Source organism: Nyctibius grandis, chromosome 13, assembly GCF_013368605.1.
Source record: "Nyctibius grandis isolate bNycGra1 chromosome 13, bNycGra1.pri, whole genome shotgun sequence".
NCBI classification, from domain to species: Eukaryota; Metazoa; Chordata; class Aves; order Nyctibiiformes; family Nyctibiidae; genus Nyctibius; species Nyctibius grandis.
Window position 1 is genome coordinate 2,498,385 of NC_090670.1, and position 15,088 is coordinate 2,513,472.

Here is a 15,088-nt window from a genome sequence, read left to right on the forward strand (position 1 = left end):
AATTGGAAGGCTTTCAAATTTAAGGCTTAAGAATCAGCTTTCTTCTGGCATTCCCTAACTTATGCTTGTTTATTTTAGCAGGCAAGGTCAGATACTCCCTCTCGCTCTCCCCTCTCACACAGTTCCCTGGAGTAATGCTCTCTGTTATATCTACAGTTAATTACAAACACATAATTATTGTTCTTAGATTGTTTTGGAAGCTTCACAGCACTCTTACTAGTGTAATACTCTTACTAGGGTTGCTGGCATGGAATTCCAGCAATGGATACATCAGACCTGGTGCATTGCTAGCTGCACTGGTTGTCAGACTTTGTGCCTTCAGCACTCAAAAAAATCTAATGACAAAGGGGAATGAAAGAATCTTATACAAATGTATTGATTAGATAAGCCTTTAAGTTCAAATACTTTATGTTTTCCTGGTACCAGCACTGAAAACTTGTACTGACACCAAAATAGGGTTAAAACCTATGGTGGAAGGGAAGTCTCAAAGGATTTACAAGTTCAGATAAGCTTTTGACAAGCTCTAACCAAGTGCCTGACTCTTTTCTTTTTTTTTTTTTTTTTTTTTAAGCCTTTTACACATACTGTGCTTCCAGCGGGGATTAAAATCTGTTGTAAAACATTGATGTGCTGTTAAATTCAGAAAGCATGCAGTGACTTTTTAAAAAAAAGCTTACAGTTGCAAACCAGATTCTGAAAAGAACTAAAAGCACCTGAAATCTTCTGGGTTTTGGAGTGTGTGTGTGTGTATATATATATATATATACACATCTTTTAACCCACTATTCTAACTGCACATGACTTCTAGAAATACATCTTTAGCAGGAATGTTACTTTTGACTTTTCTACCTGTTCTGGCTGGAAGCCTGAAAAAGGAAAAAGAGAAGAGAGAAAAGGTTCCACTTTTAAGTATTCCATAGGCTCAGCAGTGAAAGTGTGATGAACCTTAAAGAGCCTGGATCCCAACGCAGTAGAATTTGTCGTAGCCTGAGCAAAATCACCTGATCCAGAGCATCCAGGCTCTGAGAATCAACCTGTTTATCATTGTAACTCTGGGTGAAGTGAGAAGAATCACCATCTTTCTCACACCATATCAAAAAAAATAATAATTACTTCAAGGATACTGAATTCAAGAATAATTTGTAAATTGTTCATTTCTTTTATGGTAATTTTATTTCTAAAAAATAAAAACTAAATTAAATTAAAGAAAATACTCAAGAAAAATAATTGTGATACTCTAAAGTAAAATTTTACATTTGAAAGAGGTAGAATCTATAACTCTTAAACACCACATGGTGTTTTATTTCTGAAAGATATTAAGAAAGATATACTTAGAAATAAAGACAGATTTATAAAATGATGATCCATGATTGTCTTTCTTTGCTGGTTACTGGAGAGATTCACTGAGGTGTAGATTTGTTTGGAAGAGCTCCACATTAGGGCAGTGTATGCTCAGACGATGTGAGTGCCAGTGCACAGTTGCCGTTCCCTCACTAGTTGTATAACTGGGCTGTGTCTACTCTGCAACTCAGGTGTTACGGGAAAAGATAAATTATGAAGAATTGATCTTCAGGATCACCTAACCTGAATGTCTGAGAGTCAGGATTCTTTTTTTTATATCTGTTCAGCAAAATGTGGTTATCAGGACTGCATCAGTTCTTTAGGCTAATACAGTATACCTATGATAACTAAAAATTACAACCTGCTGGTTGTTCTTTCTCTTGGCAGTAAATATAGATTATTAACTTATACTCAGTGTACCGACCCAGCAGTGGCTGCCATACTAAAAATACTTTGTGACATTTAAGTTCATATGACTTGTTCAAGACTCAGCGGTTTCCTAGAGATCCTCTTCTTGTCCTGGCCCATTGAGAGAAATGTAAGAAATGGGTTTAGGTGTTGACAGCCTGTAAAATTGTGTGTAGGGTTCCTCTGCAACAGGTACTGAACTGCTGGAAGAGCCCATTTTTGTTTGAGATTTTCTTAAGTGCGGTAGTACTGCGCCACCTGGAGCGCAGGCACTTGGCTTCTCTGAGGGTTTGTTGTACGCAAGACATTATTCCTTTCTGTTTTTTTATGCCAGAAATACTTTAGCATATGTTAATGTATCATCTCATATTGGTAGTGCCATATCAAACGTTACTTCCTGACCTTGTGCTATTATTCACAAACTGCTCAGTCGCTCCTATTTATCCTATCTTGGCATTATTCACAACTGGTGTCAGGCCTCTCTTGTATCTCCTGATCTACTTTTCCAGCAAACTGATATTTTTAATTATTCTAAAATAATTTTATTGAATATTTTCCTGGTGCTAAAATCCTACACAGATTTTAGTTGACTTTCTGAATCATGGGGAGATCTTAAAGATTTGTGAGAGTAAATTTGATTGAAAACTTGTTTGCTGTATATTTCATTCCAAAGTTTATTTACTGAAAAAGCATTTGCATGTGACAACTGTAAAGTTAAAACATTACATCAGAAAGTAGAAAGCGGTGTCTCTGGGATTTAGTCTACATCTAATATGTACATATGATCTTAAACGTTAAGGTGTAAGAGAGGACCTCAGCTTGAAATCATAGTAATATTTTGATTTGACTAATTCAAAAGCTGGATGAAAGAATATACTCACAGACCATCGGTTCATATGTCGAACAGCAGTACAGAACATGTTTTGAGCAAGCCAGTTTCTGTATCTCTGGTGGGAGAAGACAAAACCTAAAGTTTTGTTTAGGGATTCTGGCCCAAAACTGAAACTGCTAGAAATATTTCTGGGGTTTGGTGACCTTTAGATGCAGTCATGCACACCTGAATGGGATGCTTTGCGTCTTTCAGCTGGTACAAAATACACATGCCACATCCAGTACTCCAGAGCTGTACTTGGATTTCCAGATGAGTAACTATACAGTGAATGGAAATATAATCTATAAATTCAGTCAGTTAGTTTATTCATTGTGACAACTTCTTTTGTTTAACTTATATGTATAGTGTCAAAAGAGATGTTAGAAATCCTCATGCTTTTGCAAATGTCTGAAATAAAACTCCCCTTAAGGGATTTCACCAGAATTTGCTGTAATTAGGGAAAATGAGAGTATACTCCCCAAAGGAAAATAGATGCATGCACTCTATAGATGCACAACTTTGACCAGAAGACCATTCTGAAATTAATCTAAATGAATGCTTTCAGATTAAGTTCAAATATTTTTAGGCATAGTCTTTTTGAAGGAACACTTTAAGCAACACATACGAACTTGGAAACAAATCTTTACACATGAAGATTTTCTGAGAGTACAGATCAGCTTCTTTCTGATCCACAGCCTTGCTGTTTGCCTTTGGTGGACAGGTTTAGTCTGTCAGTATCACTGTTGCCATCTGTGCAATGGGATTCCTGCTTCGAAGGCATTCGTGTGGATTGGCATTAAGATTCTGAGATCTTTAGCTGGAAGGCAGGATAACAAAATTATTGCGTGGTTGTAGTGATCTAGAACATCAGTTAATGGATGTGTTCAAAGATGCATAAGAATTTTACTTCAGGAAATGGATTCACTACAGCACTTTTCTGCCAGTGTAATTTTTAACAAAAGAAAGATTTTCTAAGTTGTATAATGCAGAATTCACCTAATTCTCTACTGTTGGTAGGGTTGCTCTCGTTATTTGGTAGCCAAAATAGGTTGTTACGTTGATGTATAAGGCATTTATTTTTACATATTTCACTCGACTTCCGTTGTATTTATAATGATACTTTATAATGACAGATAAGATGAAGTTCATCAGGTGTTTTTTTTTTTTAAAAAAGTGCATACAGTTGGAGTGGAGAAGATAGTTTAGATATACAGATGTTCTCAGTGCACAGTAAAATCTTTTGATCAGAAAAACTGTACATGCATGTACATTTTCTGGACATTTATTGATATTTTCCGTTCCCTTAACCTCTTGTTCTTGACTTTCATATACCTGTAGTTTTTACAATGCTAAGAAGTAAAATTATCTGTTTATTCTCAGTTAGTTCTCAGAATAAGAACTTCTTTGCTAGTAGTGTCAGTTTAATATGAGGAATTATATTGACTTGTTTTTCTTCGTAGTGTAAAACCTTGTCTGGGATTTGTGACCACATCATTTCGCTCTCATCTGATTCTCTGGTGTCACAGTCAGCACATCTTGAGGTAGTTCATCTCACCAGCATTATGCCCAGTGAGGGTTTGGTAAGTAGCAAAGCAGTTTAAAGTTGACTGTTAGAATGCAGAATACAAGCCTCAGTTCTTTAGGGTGATTTCTTTTTTTAATTTACCAAGAAATCAAAATGTGTTTTCATACAGTGTTCTACTTTCTTAGTAAGTTGAATTGGATTTCTGAAAGTAGTTTAATTAACATTTATCTAAATATAGGGATTATAATTTTTTTAAAAAATTAAAACCTATTTTACCGTTTCATATGCAACTGGTAACTATATGAGCAGCTAAAGAAAAGTTATAGTCCTTTGATCGTCATATTGCAGTTTTTGGAATGTACCAAAGAAATCCACAAATACATACATATACAAATAAAATTAACTAAATTACATTAATTATTGTGCTTTGAAAATGATTAGTGGAGGGCATGTTTCTGGGGTTCGCACAAAGATAGTTATATGCCTCCCTAGTGATTCAGTTCAAATAAAACTTTCAGAAGTATTGTCCCAGAAAAAAAATAAATCCCTTATATTTGTAAATTGTTCACTGAGCAGACGAGTTAGGTGTATTCTGACCATCCCAGTTTCTCAGCATTAGTGGTAGGTCACATCATTAAAATGTTTCTTGTTTGTAATTCAGTGTGATTTATAGATTTATATTAATCTCTGCTAGTTTTGTATTATTTCAATATCTTACTCTTTGTTCTGACATTGAATAGCAATGAACATCATATGCAAATCCCATCAAAGTTACAAAAGCATAATTATTTTGAGGTATGCATATTGAGAATGATATATTCTAATAACGAGGGGGTTTTGTATGACTACATAAGTTTACTTTATTCTTAGACTGATTTAGTCAACAAAGAACACTACAATTGCATAAAACACATTTAATTTTAATTCTGTGGCATCACAGATGCTCAGCCCAGTATGTAATCCTGAAGACAGATACAATTTGCTTGCTGTGCTGCTGTATCCCAGTGGCCAAATGTGTTCCCTTTGTGGCCCAGTTTCCCCTCTTGATCTGATTTCTGGGTTAGTGCAGGGATATCCAGGAAATAACAGATCAGTATCATTTCCAGCTGGTGTAGTGTATATGCTGTAAATCTGTCCGTGCTTTTGACTTGCATGAAGACTACGACATCCTGCATGCTGGCAGTCCGATCTCTGGATGGCTTTCCCTTCTATCCAGAACTGTGATGTATTTCTGCTGGTCTGCTTAGAGGGAAGTTCACTGTCAGTGCTGAAGAGGACATGAACACAGATAAGATGTATTTTCCTCAGAGATGATGGAGCATATCAAGCAGGGCTTGGCATCGCTAGTGTTTCCCATTTAGTGATAGCTCTAGATCTAGGACAGGATGGAGAAGTGGTGGAGGACAGAAAGAGTGTAGCCTGCTTCAAAAATGGCATGTCCTATAGTGAGCTGAAAATTTAATGGTGCAGTATCAGGCAGGTGTCTTTCAGGAGTTCTTGGGTATGAATGGTACACTTTCTAAGCAGCTTATCATAAAGTGTCGGAGTACATTTTAAACCTTGAAGGCATGAGTGACCAAGATGAGAGTTGTTCGCTGTGTTGTTGTGGCCTGTCATGTAGTTCACACTTTCCTCTGGACCGCCCTCTTTTCTAAGAGCACATCAAGCAGACAGGGCCTGTGCTGTAATAGTGCAGTAGATCAAACTCTATCACTGGGTGGAAGAACAATGCAGTTCTCCATCCATAGTGTACCCATAAGTTTATAGCCAACAAAACTGCGGTAAGTGGGCACTGCTGACAGAGGACATGAGACAAATACTGCAATCAACACTGCCCGTCAATTTTTTTTCTTTTTTTTTTTTTCAGATGAAGTGAAATCACAGTGAATGACTGAGCTTTCTGTGCCTAATTTGAAGGCGCTGTAACATGTTAGGTTGGAAGGTTCCTTATAATCAATTTTGCTGACACTGTGTTCTGTTTAGAAAAAAATATGAAAAAGGACTATAAATGGGAATAAAAGAAAAGTCATGTGAAAAGGAAAAGAAAACATTAATCAGAATCAAATATAGAACAGAGTAATGAATGACAAATGGCTTTCTCATGATTGTATAGCAGTTTTTTTCCACAGGATCTCTGCTCCATTCAAGAGAAAAATGAGTGCTATTCACTGAACGGAAAGTATTCAGAGTTCCATTTTTATCCGTATCATTCAGCGTAGGGGTTGAGGTCTTATTTACCACACTTCAGCTAAACTCTGCATTCCCTTGAGTTATTAATTTCATAGTGAGATATCTTTTTTGTATGGCCTTACTGAGTGCTTAACAGATGCTAATTAATACATCCTCACAACACACTTGTGAAAATGATATTGTAATTTTATTTTTTTGGATAGCAATCTAATGCACAAAGCAATTTGTGTCAAAATCACCAAAAATCTATTTCTCAGGAGTAGCTTACCATACAATTTTTCAGAACGCTTCTTACTTTCATAGCAGAAGTTTAAAACACAGTCTTTCTTGATTTTAAGTGTCGCTAAGGTTTTCAGAGATACTAAGAACTCTAGCTTCAGCTTCATACAGGCTTGGCACCTAGAAAATGAACACCATTATTTGCCATTGGTGAAAAATGTGTTGTAAGTTACTGAGATTTATGCAAGAATTCAGTTATCTGGAATGATATTCAGTTGACTTAGTTATGAGTCTTTCTCTATTTTCAAAACTCCATTTGCAAAACTGCTTTTATTATCTGCCTTCTAATTCCTTCAACAAATGAGCCAGAAATCCTATAGACAATGCATAAGCTTACACATAAACTGAATTAATTTTCACGTCCAAGTCCATACAGTTAGTACACAGAATCAGAACTCCTGTGGGGCAGTGTTTGTGTGTTTAATTGTTTAAATAAATTCTGTGTCATAAAGCGTTTTCACAAAGGGACTGTAAGTCATTTGAATGTGTGCCTTCAGTCCTAGCACTTTCTGACTTTCTGTCCATGCTTTTACGAGCTTAACAGTCTTCTTTTTCTTTTTTTTTCCTCTCTAAAGTATCTTCTTTTTCAGTCTGCTTTATTAAAAAATAGTCTTATCTCAGGCATTCCCCAGAACACACTCTCTGCTGGTAGTTTCATAGCAGTTTGCTGGACAGAAGAATTTGCATTGGGAAGCACACATTTTAGGTTCCGTTCCAAGTTCTGATGATTGTGTTTGCATCCCAATCCCTGCAGGCATTTGCTGGCCTCCAGAAATATACTGATTTTTTTTCCTCTCTCTTTCCATTCCTTCCCAAGCTGTACCAGTCACACATACCAGTCAAATTGCTTCCTTCTTTTCCCTATTTAGCCACTGAATTTTCAAATACTAAAACACCCTCCATATATTTTCCATTTCATTTTCAAGTAACTTTAAAGATTGTAAAACAATTTTTCTCCTGAATCATAGTACTGAGTATGGTAATACCATTCACATCTGAAGTGCACCTCATGATCAGCCTGAATAAGATGTCTAGAAGGCAAAACTGTTTCAAACTACTCATTTGACAAACTTGAAATAAACTCCTGTACTAAAAAAGTATTAGACTGTGAGAACCACTGTGAGCTCTGACAGAAAGAGAACGTACATGTAGGTTTTTATGAAATAGAAAAGAATAAAATAACTTCATGATTTAAGAAAATTCCCTTCCTTGGCTTTTAGTTTTTCAATTCTTTCTTATTCGTGTTGTATACTGTAGCATGACAAAGGAAATTGTATAATTTCTATACTTAAAAATGCTTTTTTAAAATTTACTTTTCTTTCTGCTTAGAGAAAGATACATTTCCATTCCATTGCATTGCACGGTAAACTTCCTTTTGAAGTTACAATAGCTTGTGGTAAATGAAACTATGGCATGATTTTGATTTTTAGACAGTGCACACAACTGCTCGGCACAAGGCAAGATTCATCTCAAAATTGTGATATTTGAAAAATCTGCTCCTCTGGAATTTATTATCTTTCCAAGGTCCATAGACCAAGTTCTGTTTCGTGATGAGGCAAAGCTGGTGCAGCAGCACTCACTTGAAATTTCTTGGCTTGATGGACCCGGCATAAGCAATAGGCCCTTGAGGCAAGTTTGTGTTACTGTTTGCAGGGGAAGAGATGCAGCTCCTAAGCTTGCTACTACATCCTTGAGGGTGAGGCTAGGTGAAAGGCTGTGCAAACCTTACTATTAATTAGCTCAGACTAAATCCAGAGCCAGCTTTGGAGGAGTTTTGCTGTCAGATAAACAAAGGCAGGCTGAGGGAACCAGTGTTTTATTTGAGATGATGGATATAGAGACCGTCCATAACGTGGAAGCACGGGGGGTTTTTTGAGGTTTGGGGTTTTTTTCCTCCTGCTGCTCTTGGATGATCAGGGATTGTCAGCAGTGGAAGATTTTTTTTGTATTAGAGGCAGTATTATTTTGGACTAAAGTTTTTTTTTTTTAATCTTCTGAACTCGATGTGCTGTACGTATATTTAAAGATAGTTCTGTGTAATGTGCAACTTTAATCTTCTTTGATGAGATTAATGATTACTCTTAAGCAGGAGATTCTAAACAGGCAGGCTGTTGGGTTGTTATTGTTTGGTTTTGTATCTTCTGATGTCTGAGGAATGTTTTGCTTCTGGAATGCAGTATCACTTTATTCCTCTTCCTTTCACTTTTTTTTTTGTTGTTGTCTCTTGTGTCTGAGCTTCCTACTGCTAATAGAAACAGCGTAACCTGTCACACTTTAATTAAGATATGCACTGCTTATATCCACAGCTTTGTTAATTTTTCTGCAGAGGGAACTTTTCCTGTTTCATTTAAGAATTTAAGGGAAGCAAAGATTGTGGGAATAAATCTTTTTATAAGACCGGCTGTGTATCATTGGAGGAAAAAAAAAAAACACAAATCAGACAAGCTGTCAGATGCAAAGGTCTTTCTTTATTACGGTTTATTCATCTATCTAATGTACAGCTACCCTTTCAAATAGTACTTCTCTTTATGTGGAATTTGTAATTTAAGGCAATGGAAGCCAATCTTTTCCATTTTTACAAGAAAGGAATTGCAAGCGAATGCAAGAAGAAAAAGTAGAATATGAAGGCAGCTTTTTTGTGGAAATACACATGGCTGTCCTAAAATTGTTAGTGTGTTAATCTAATTATTTCAGATTATTTTTAACGGCTTACAGAAACTTTGCAAAGGTCATGTGGGTCCTCTTTTAATAAATTAATTTACAAGTTAATTAAAGATTATGCTTATATAAAAATACATTATTACAGAAAAAAACGACTCTTGAATATGCTGAATCAATATGACTGCTTAACGCCACAGGTAACATAGAAAATAATTGTAAACAAAATAACTGTTTCTAACAGTTCCAGAAGTGTTAGCAGTTGTCATAGCAGGATCTACTTAGCTATTCATATCTGGGCTTGGGAAAAGAGACTTGCTGCTTTAATTCTTCAACTGCAGTATTAAATCAGTATTTGCCTGGAACTTATGTTATCTGACAGAAAAATTTTCAGAATGTATTTCAATTTTGGGGGGTCTTATTAGCCATAAAAAATGCTTATATGAGTGGGAACAGAATGAAACAATGAACAAAAACAGCCAATAGCCCATTAAACTGAAAGCAAGGTCCAGCTCTTTTGCCTAATTCAGGCTGTGAACACTTGTGTGCTTTTTCTGGGTTCAGAGAACTAACAGCTCTCTAAATGACTAAGTTTTGCAACTTTGGGTATTTCTTATACACCAGCGTAGACGATTTTCATTTTTCACTGGAAGTTTGATGAAAGTGATCCCCTTAAAGCCTTTCCTTTATATCAATAAACTACTTTGTGTATCTATATGAGCAATTTAAACTTTTGAGTGGTGCTGCTAGCCTGTGCCAGCACTGCTTAAAATATGCCTGGAGATTCTAGTCTTTCTCTTTACAAATGCTGATTTTTAAAAAGGAAAGTGAGGATGGGGGTGGGGATGAAGCACACCAGTCACTAAAGTGGGGTTGACACAGAGCGTCCTTTAGAAACAATATTTTTCTAAGTGTCAACGTCTTTTCATGTTGGAGGATAAATTGTCCTTTAAAAATCTTCCTACCACAGAAAGCAATTGAGAGCTGGACTGAACTGTACACGCTGTGTTAGACACTGCTTTAGCTGTTGTAAAAGGATAGGCAAGTGCCGGCAGTCAGTGTATCAAGGATGGGTTTTTTTTTTCAGGAAAAAGTCTTTACAGGGTTGGAAAGAGCAATTTGAAGGCCTGTCTTTCAAGCAGGGCCTTGAGAACAGATGACATAGACTAAATAAAGCCATTTTCGGAAGCAGTGTATGTTTTTCAGGGGGTTCTTTTTAAGAATACTTTCAATTTTATTTTGAGTATTATACTCAAAACTTTCTCCTTAGTGGAAAAATATTTTTGGACCTATTATTTTGTATGATAGACATGTAAAATATATATATGTAACATACACATTTTTATATAATATGCCTTGCATTCTGAATTGTATAAAATAAAAAATGAATAAATATTTTTTAGATAGCATGTAATCTTTCAAGGCTTTGAGGTAACACAGATGTGTCAAGGAGATACAGTGCTACTGTAATGGTCAAGAGGAAACAAGCTCTTTCTTTATTTTTCTTTTGGGAAAACAAGGATGGAAGCTCTATCTAGGATAATTTGAGGGCTATGAGTCATTCACTAAAATTGTTTATTTTTATATTTTTTGTTCTTAAAGATTAATAGCTAAGATGAAAGAGCAGATAGCAAACTGTAGGGTGATTCTTAGTGATTAGTCAGGTTTTATGTCTCTCAGATGGCATATGTTAAGAGATAAAATAGTAATTTGATTTTTTCCAAAATACACAGCTTAACAAGAGGCTATGAACTTTATGAAGAAATATGTGATAAAATTTAGTGAAAAGTTTAGCACTATGTTCTCTTTTGGCTTTAAAAGTCTTAGTCTGTTGGTTTGTTAAGTGGGGAATGAATCTTGTCAAAACAAGTAGGATGTTAGAACTGTGATATTAAATTTAATATTAAAAGTGTGGCTGGAAATGTGTTACTGAGGTCTACTATGCATTAAAATAACAAACTTCTGTGATGGATGCAGCACTGTTGTGTAACGTTCTGGCTAAAAGTTCACTGTGGCGATCCAGTGTAACACACGCTAGATGGATTTAAGTATCCATCTAAGGCTTTTAATGGAAACTCAATGTCCCATTTCTAATGAGAACCTTCAGGGCTTTTCATGATCTAGTGCTCTTGTTTATGGCTTCCAGTTGGCAAAGAGAAAGAGAATCAGATATTTGTCAGTAACAGTTGAAGGTACCATAGAGATAACAGAACAGCAAACACTGAGAAAATTAAGCCAACTGTATAGAAAGAAATAGTGGAAGACTCCCCAGAAACGTCTTTCTTCCAACTGATCACATTTTATGAAAGTGATTTCAAGACTTTCAATATTTAATATGGACATCTTTGGTTTTCACAAATGACATCGCTTATAAAGCAGCCTTGCCAACCTGTTCCAGTGGTTTGTCATCCTCAAGGTAAATAAATAAATAAATTTTTTTTTTTTTTTTTTTTTCAATTGAGTTCCACCTTGTGTCCCTTGCTCCTCATCCTCCCACTGTGCACTCTCAGGAAGAGTTTAGCTCCATCTCCTCTATACCCTTCCAATTTAGGCAGTTCTAGAGAGCAATATGATCTTACCTTTGTAGTATTTTTACCTTATATTTTTTTTTATTGTGAGGGGGGCATGGGTGTGTGAACACCTAGCCTGAAGATCTTCATTAGTGATCAGGAATCTTGAAATTGGTTTCTCTGAACAAAATGTTCTTTCTTATTGCTGGGGGCTCTAAACTTCCTTTTTGACAGCACAAGGTGATGCAGAATTATTGAAAGAATAATGAATCAGCAGCACAATGTACCAATTAGATTTCAGAAGATGATGGATAACTACACTGTATGGAGAGACGTGAAGCTATGACCTTACTGCGGAGAGGGAAGAATACAAGTGATTGAGTCTCACTGGCATTTTAGGCTCTTGTGTGTGTGTACAGCTAGACAGGTACCTACTTAGGTTGTCTCTCTGTACCTTGTCAATTGCCTCCTTGAAGCAGAATTCTTGCTGGACTAATTACAAAGCTCCTATTAGTTCACCAAGCTCATTTTTCTCCATCAATCGGCAATATGAGCACTGGCTCATGTCTTTTCTCAGTTAGGCTATGGCTTCATTTTTATTGAATCAGCAGCTCTCTGAAGATGGGGCACTTGAGTTTAAACACTATTCCTGTTCTGGTTTGAGTTTCAACACTTCTCTTATGTCACTAGTAATAAAAAGAGGTCATGTTAAATATTTAAAATACTGAATAGAAATGGGCTTTTATGCTGATGCTCAGTGTTGAATTCTGTCCAAAACTGTTTGGAATAAAAGAAAAGCATTAAGTGAGAAACCTGTACTGTTTGTAATGGGTCTTGATACATATTTGTTTAACTTGGATTTGCAAATGTTAATTGACCGTGGCTCCTTCCAGTCTGTTCAAATGTTATGGTCCTTGAACTGGAATAAACATACTATTTTAATTATCATGCAAACATTATTTGTTTCCTACAAATGTTAATTACATTTCTTGCTCTTTTTTCAGGGAATGTATATCAAATCAACATATGATGGACTACATGTAATCACAGGAACAACTGAAAATGTAAGGTTCTTTATTCTAAAAGACTTGTATCATGCATACAAGTATTTTCTCTATATCTGCAGTGATTTTGTAATATGAAAACTTGCTTTAATTCAAGACACTTTTTATTAATACTTTTTTTCTTTATCTTTTCTGTACATATATCATATTACCTTTGTAAAATCTTGGAACCCTTGAAAACAGACATAGAAAAATATCTATGATGAAGTCACTAATAATGTAATAAAATGAAAATCTTGAACGTCTGTCCTCAATGGTTCTTCAAATACACCTTTCTAATAGTGTTCATATATATGTTTTCTCTGGCACAAAAGTGTTTTCCTTTATATTAAGTAAATTTTTCTCATGTAAGAGCATCATCATTAGTCTAAAATAATACCTGTTGTATTTAATTTTTTTTCTCAACTTTAGATAAAACTCTCAGAACATGGGGCAGTTCAGGTTCATATAAAATAGAGGTATTTTTCTGTCAACAGAACAGTAGAAATAATATAACAGGAAAAAAAAATCTGTCTCAGGTGTTTATATTGACCAGAGTAATCACAAAGTTGCAGTTACTGATAAGCGTAGCTTTCCTCTGAGCAGCTCTTAATATGTACAGTCAGCTTACTTTATGCAGTGAGTAAATATCGTTACACAAAAATCAATACTTTTTTGCTAAGTCCTTTTTTTCCTTTTAGAATGGATAGTATTGTTTTGTTTTGTTTTAATTACCAAAATAATTTTAAAAGAATGTTAGAAAAATTAGACTTTTGAAGATGATGCCTGTCCTAGGATTGACTCATAGAAAATGAGCAGCTTCTGTATGTATAAGCAATTCAGTAAAATAGATTGTAAAATAATAAATTTTAAAATAGTTACAGTATCAGCAGTACGGGTGGATGTAAAAAACGTGGGTAATGGAGAAAGATAACTTAAGATATTATATTCAATATCAGACAGGTTATAGAATAATCTTTGATGAACTAGAAAGTTTTCAAAGCTAGCAGTAATTACTGACAGGACTATCTCTAAGAATGGAGAAAATGTGGAAAGGAGCAAACAGATTTTGGTACATGAGTGGAAGGGGATGGATGATTTGACAATGTTAAAAAACCCAAGTTAGTTAACAGTCCAAATGACTATTGTGTGAGGATGTATACAAAGTTCTTTTATGAAAATAACCATTCCGGAAAGAATTGTATCAGGACAAGTTAAGCACCATTGTATTTTCATATTTTTCATCATTTGTAGTAAAAATACAGAAGAGACCAAGAAAAATGTGTTAATTATCATTTTCATTGTAGTCCCAGAAGTGTTAGGCAAATCTGAACCAAAAGCACACAGAAATGCTGCAGCACATAAATCAGTATGATTGATCACAGAAAAACTAAACAGTGTGACAAGAATAACAAAGTAGCTTCTAAACATCCTTCTTGTTATTTAACTTGCAATTCATAATTATAAATTTGAAAAAAATAAATTGACTTCAACTGCTGCAATCTAATTACTATGACAGACTTCATAATAGGACCCATCCCTTCTGTTTTTCATATAGTGTTTTAGTCACTGTTTTAATTCAGTCTTGGACCTGTTTAACAGTGTATAGCTGGATAAATTGCAAGTTTAGATTTTATAAAGCTAATATTGAAACTATGTAATGCTGACACCCAAGGAACATAAAATTAGCACTGTGCAGCTAGCCAAAGATGTAAATACTTGCTGGCATACATCAGTGGTATGCTGGCCCATATGGGTGAAGAAGTCTTAAAATAACCATATGTGTATCTTGAGTCCTGAAACTTATGAATGATCCATCTTGATTGTGTTGCCACAGATTTTGTTCATAGATTAAATTACTCATGCTATAATTAATCCACTTTTTTTACTGTGGATTCATTTTAGAAACATAATGCAGTTTGTAGGGAAAATATTTAGATAACTAAAATTCACAGGAGGAGTTACTAAATTGCCAGCCACTAAAATTTTTGACTAAACTTTGGGTGTCAAAATTTTTTGATAAGACGCCACCATAAGAAGTTGCTTTTTGTTGTTTTTACTAAAAGTGTAATCACATGTGCAGATAAACCAGCTTCAAAGGCCCTTAATTTCTGGTATTTCAGCAAACTGATTTTTCACTCCTTTTGAAGGGATAATTGACCTCAGAGTCAGTGTTTAATTTTAAAAGATAATTAGCTCAGACTCATCAAAATCTGAAAAGGAGCTAAAAAGAGAAAGACCCAGGCCTTTGCTTTGCCAGCTA

General features: G+C 35.2%; 1 protein-coding gene across 1 annotated transcript in view; it reads left to right on the top strand.

Moving 5' to 3' along the window:
* Positions 1–15,088, top strand: part of LOC137669632 (connector enhancer of kinase suppressor of ras 2-like) — a 196,367-nt gene that overhangs the window by 103,621 nt on the left and 77,658 nt on the right. The window contains exons 7-8 of the mRNA XM_068411826.1: positions 4,081–4,200; positions 12,787–12,846. Of these exons, the coding sequence (XP_068267927.1) occupies positions 4,081–4,200; positions 12,787–12,846 (180 nt within the window). The remainder of the gene's footprint in view (positions 1–4,080; positions 4,201–12,786; positions 12,847–15,088) is intronic.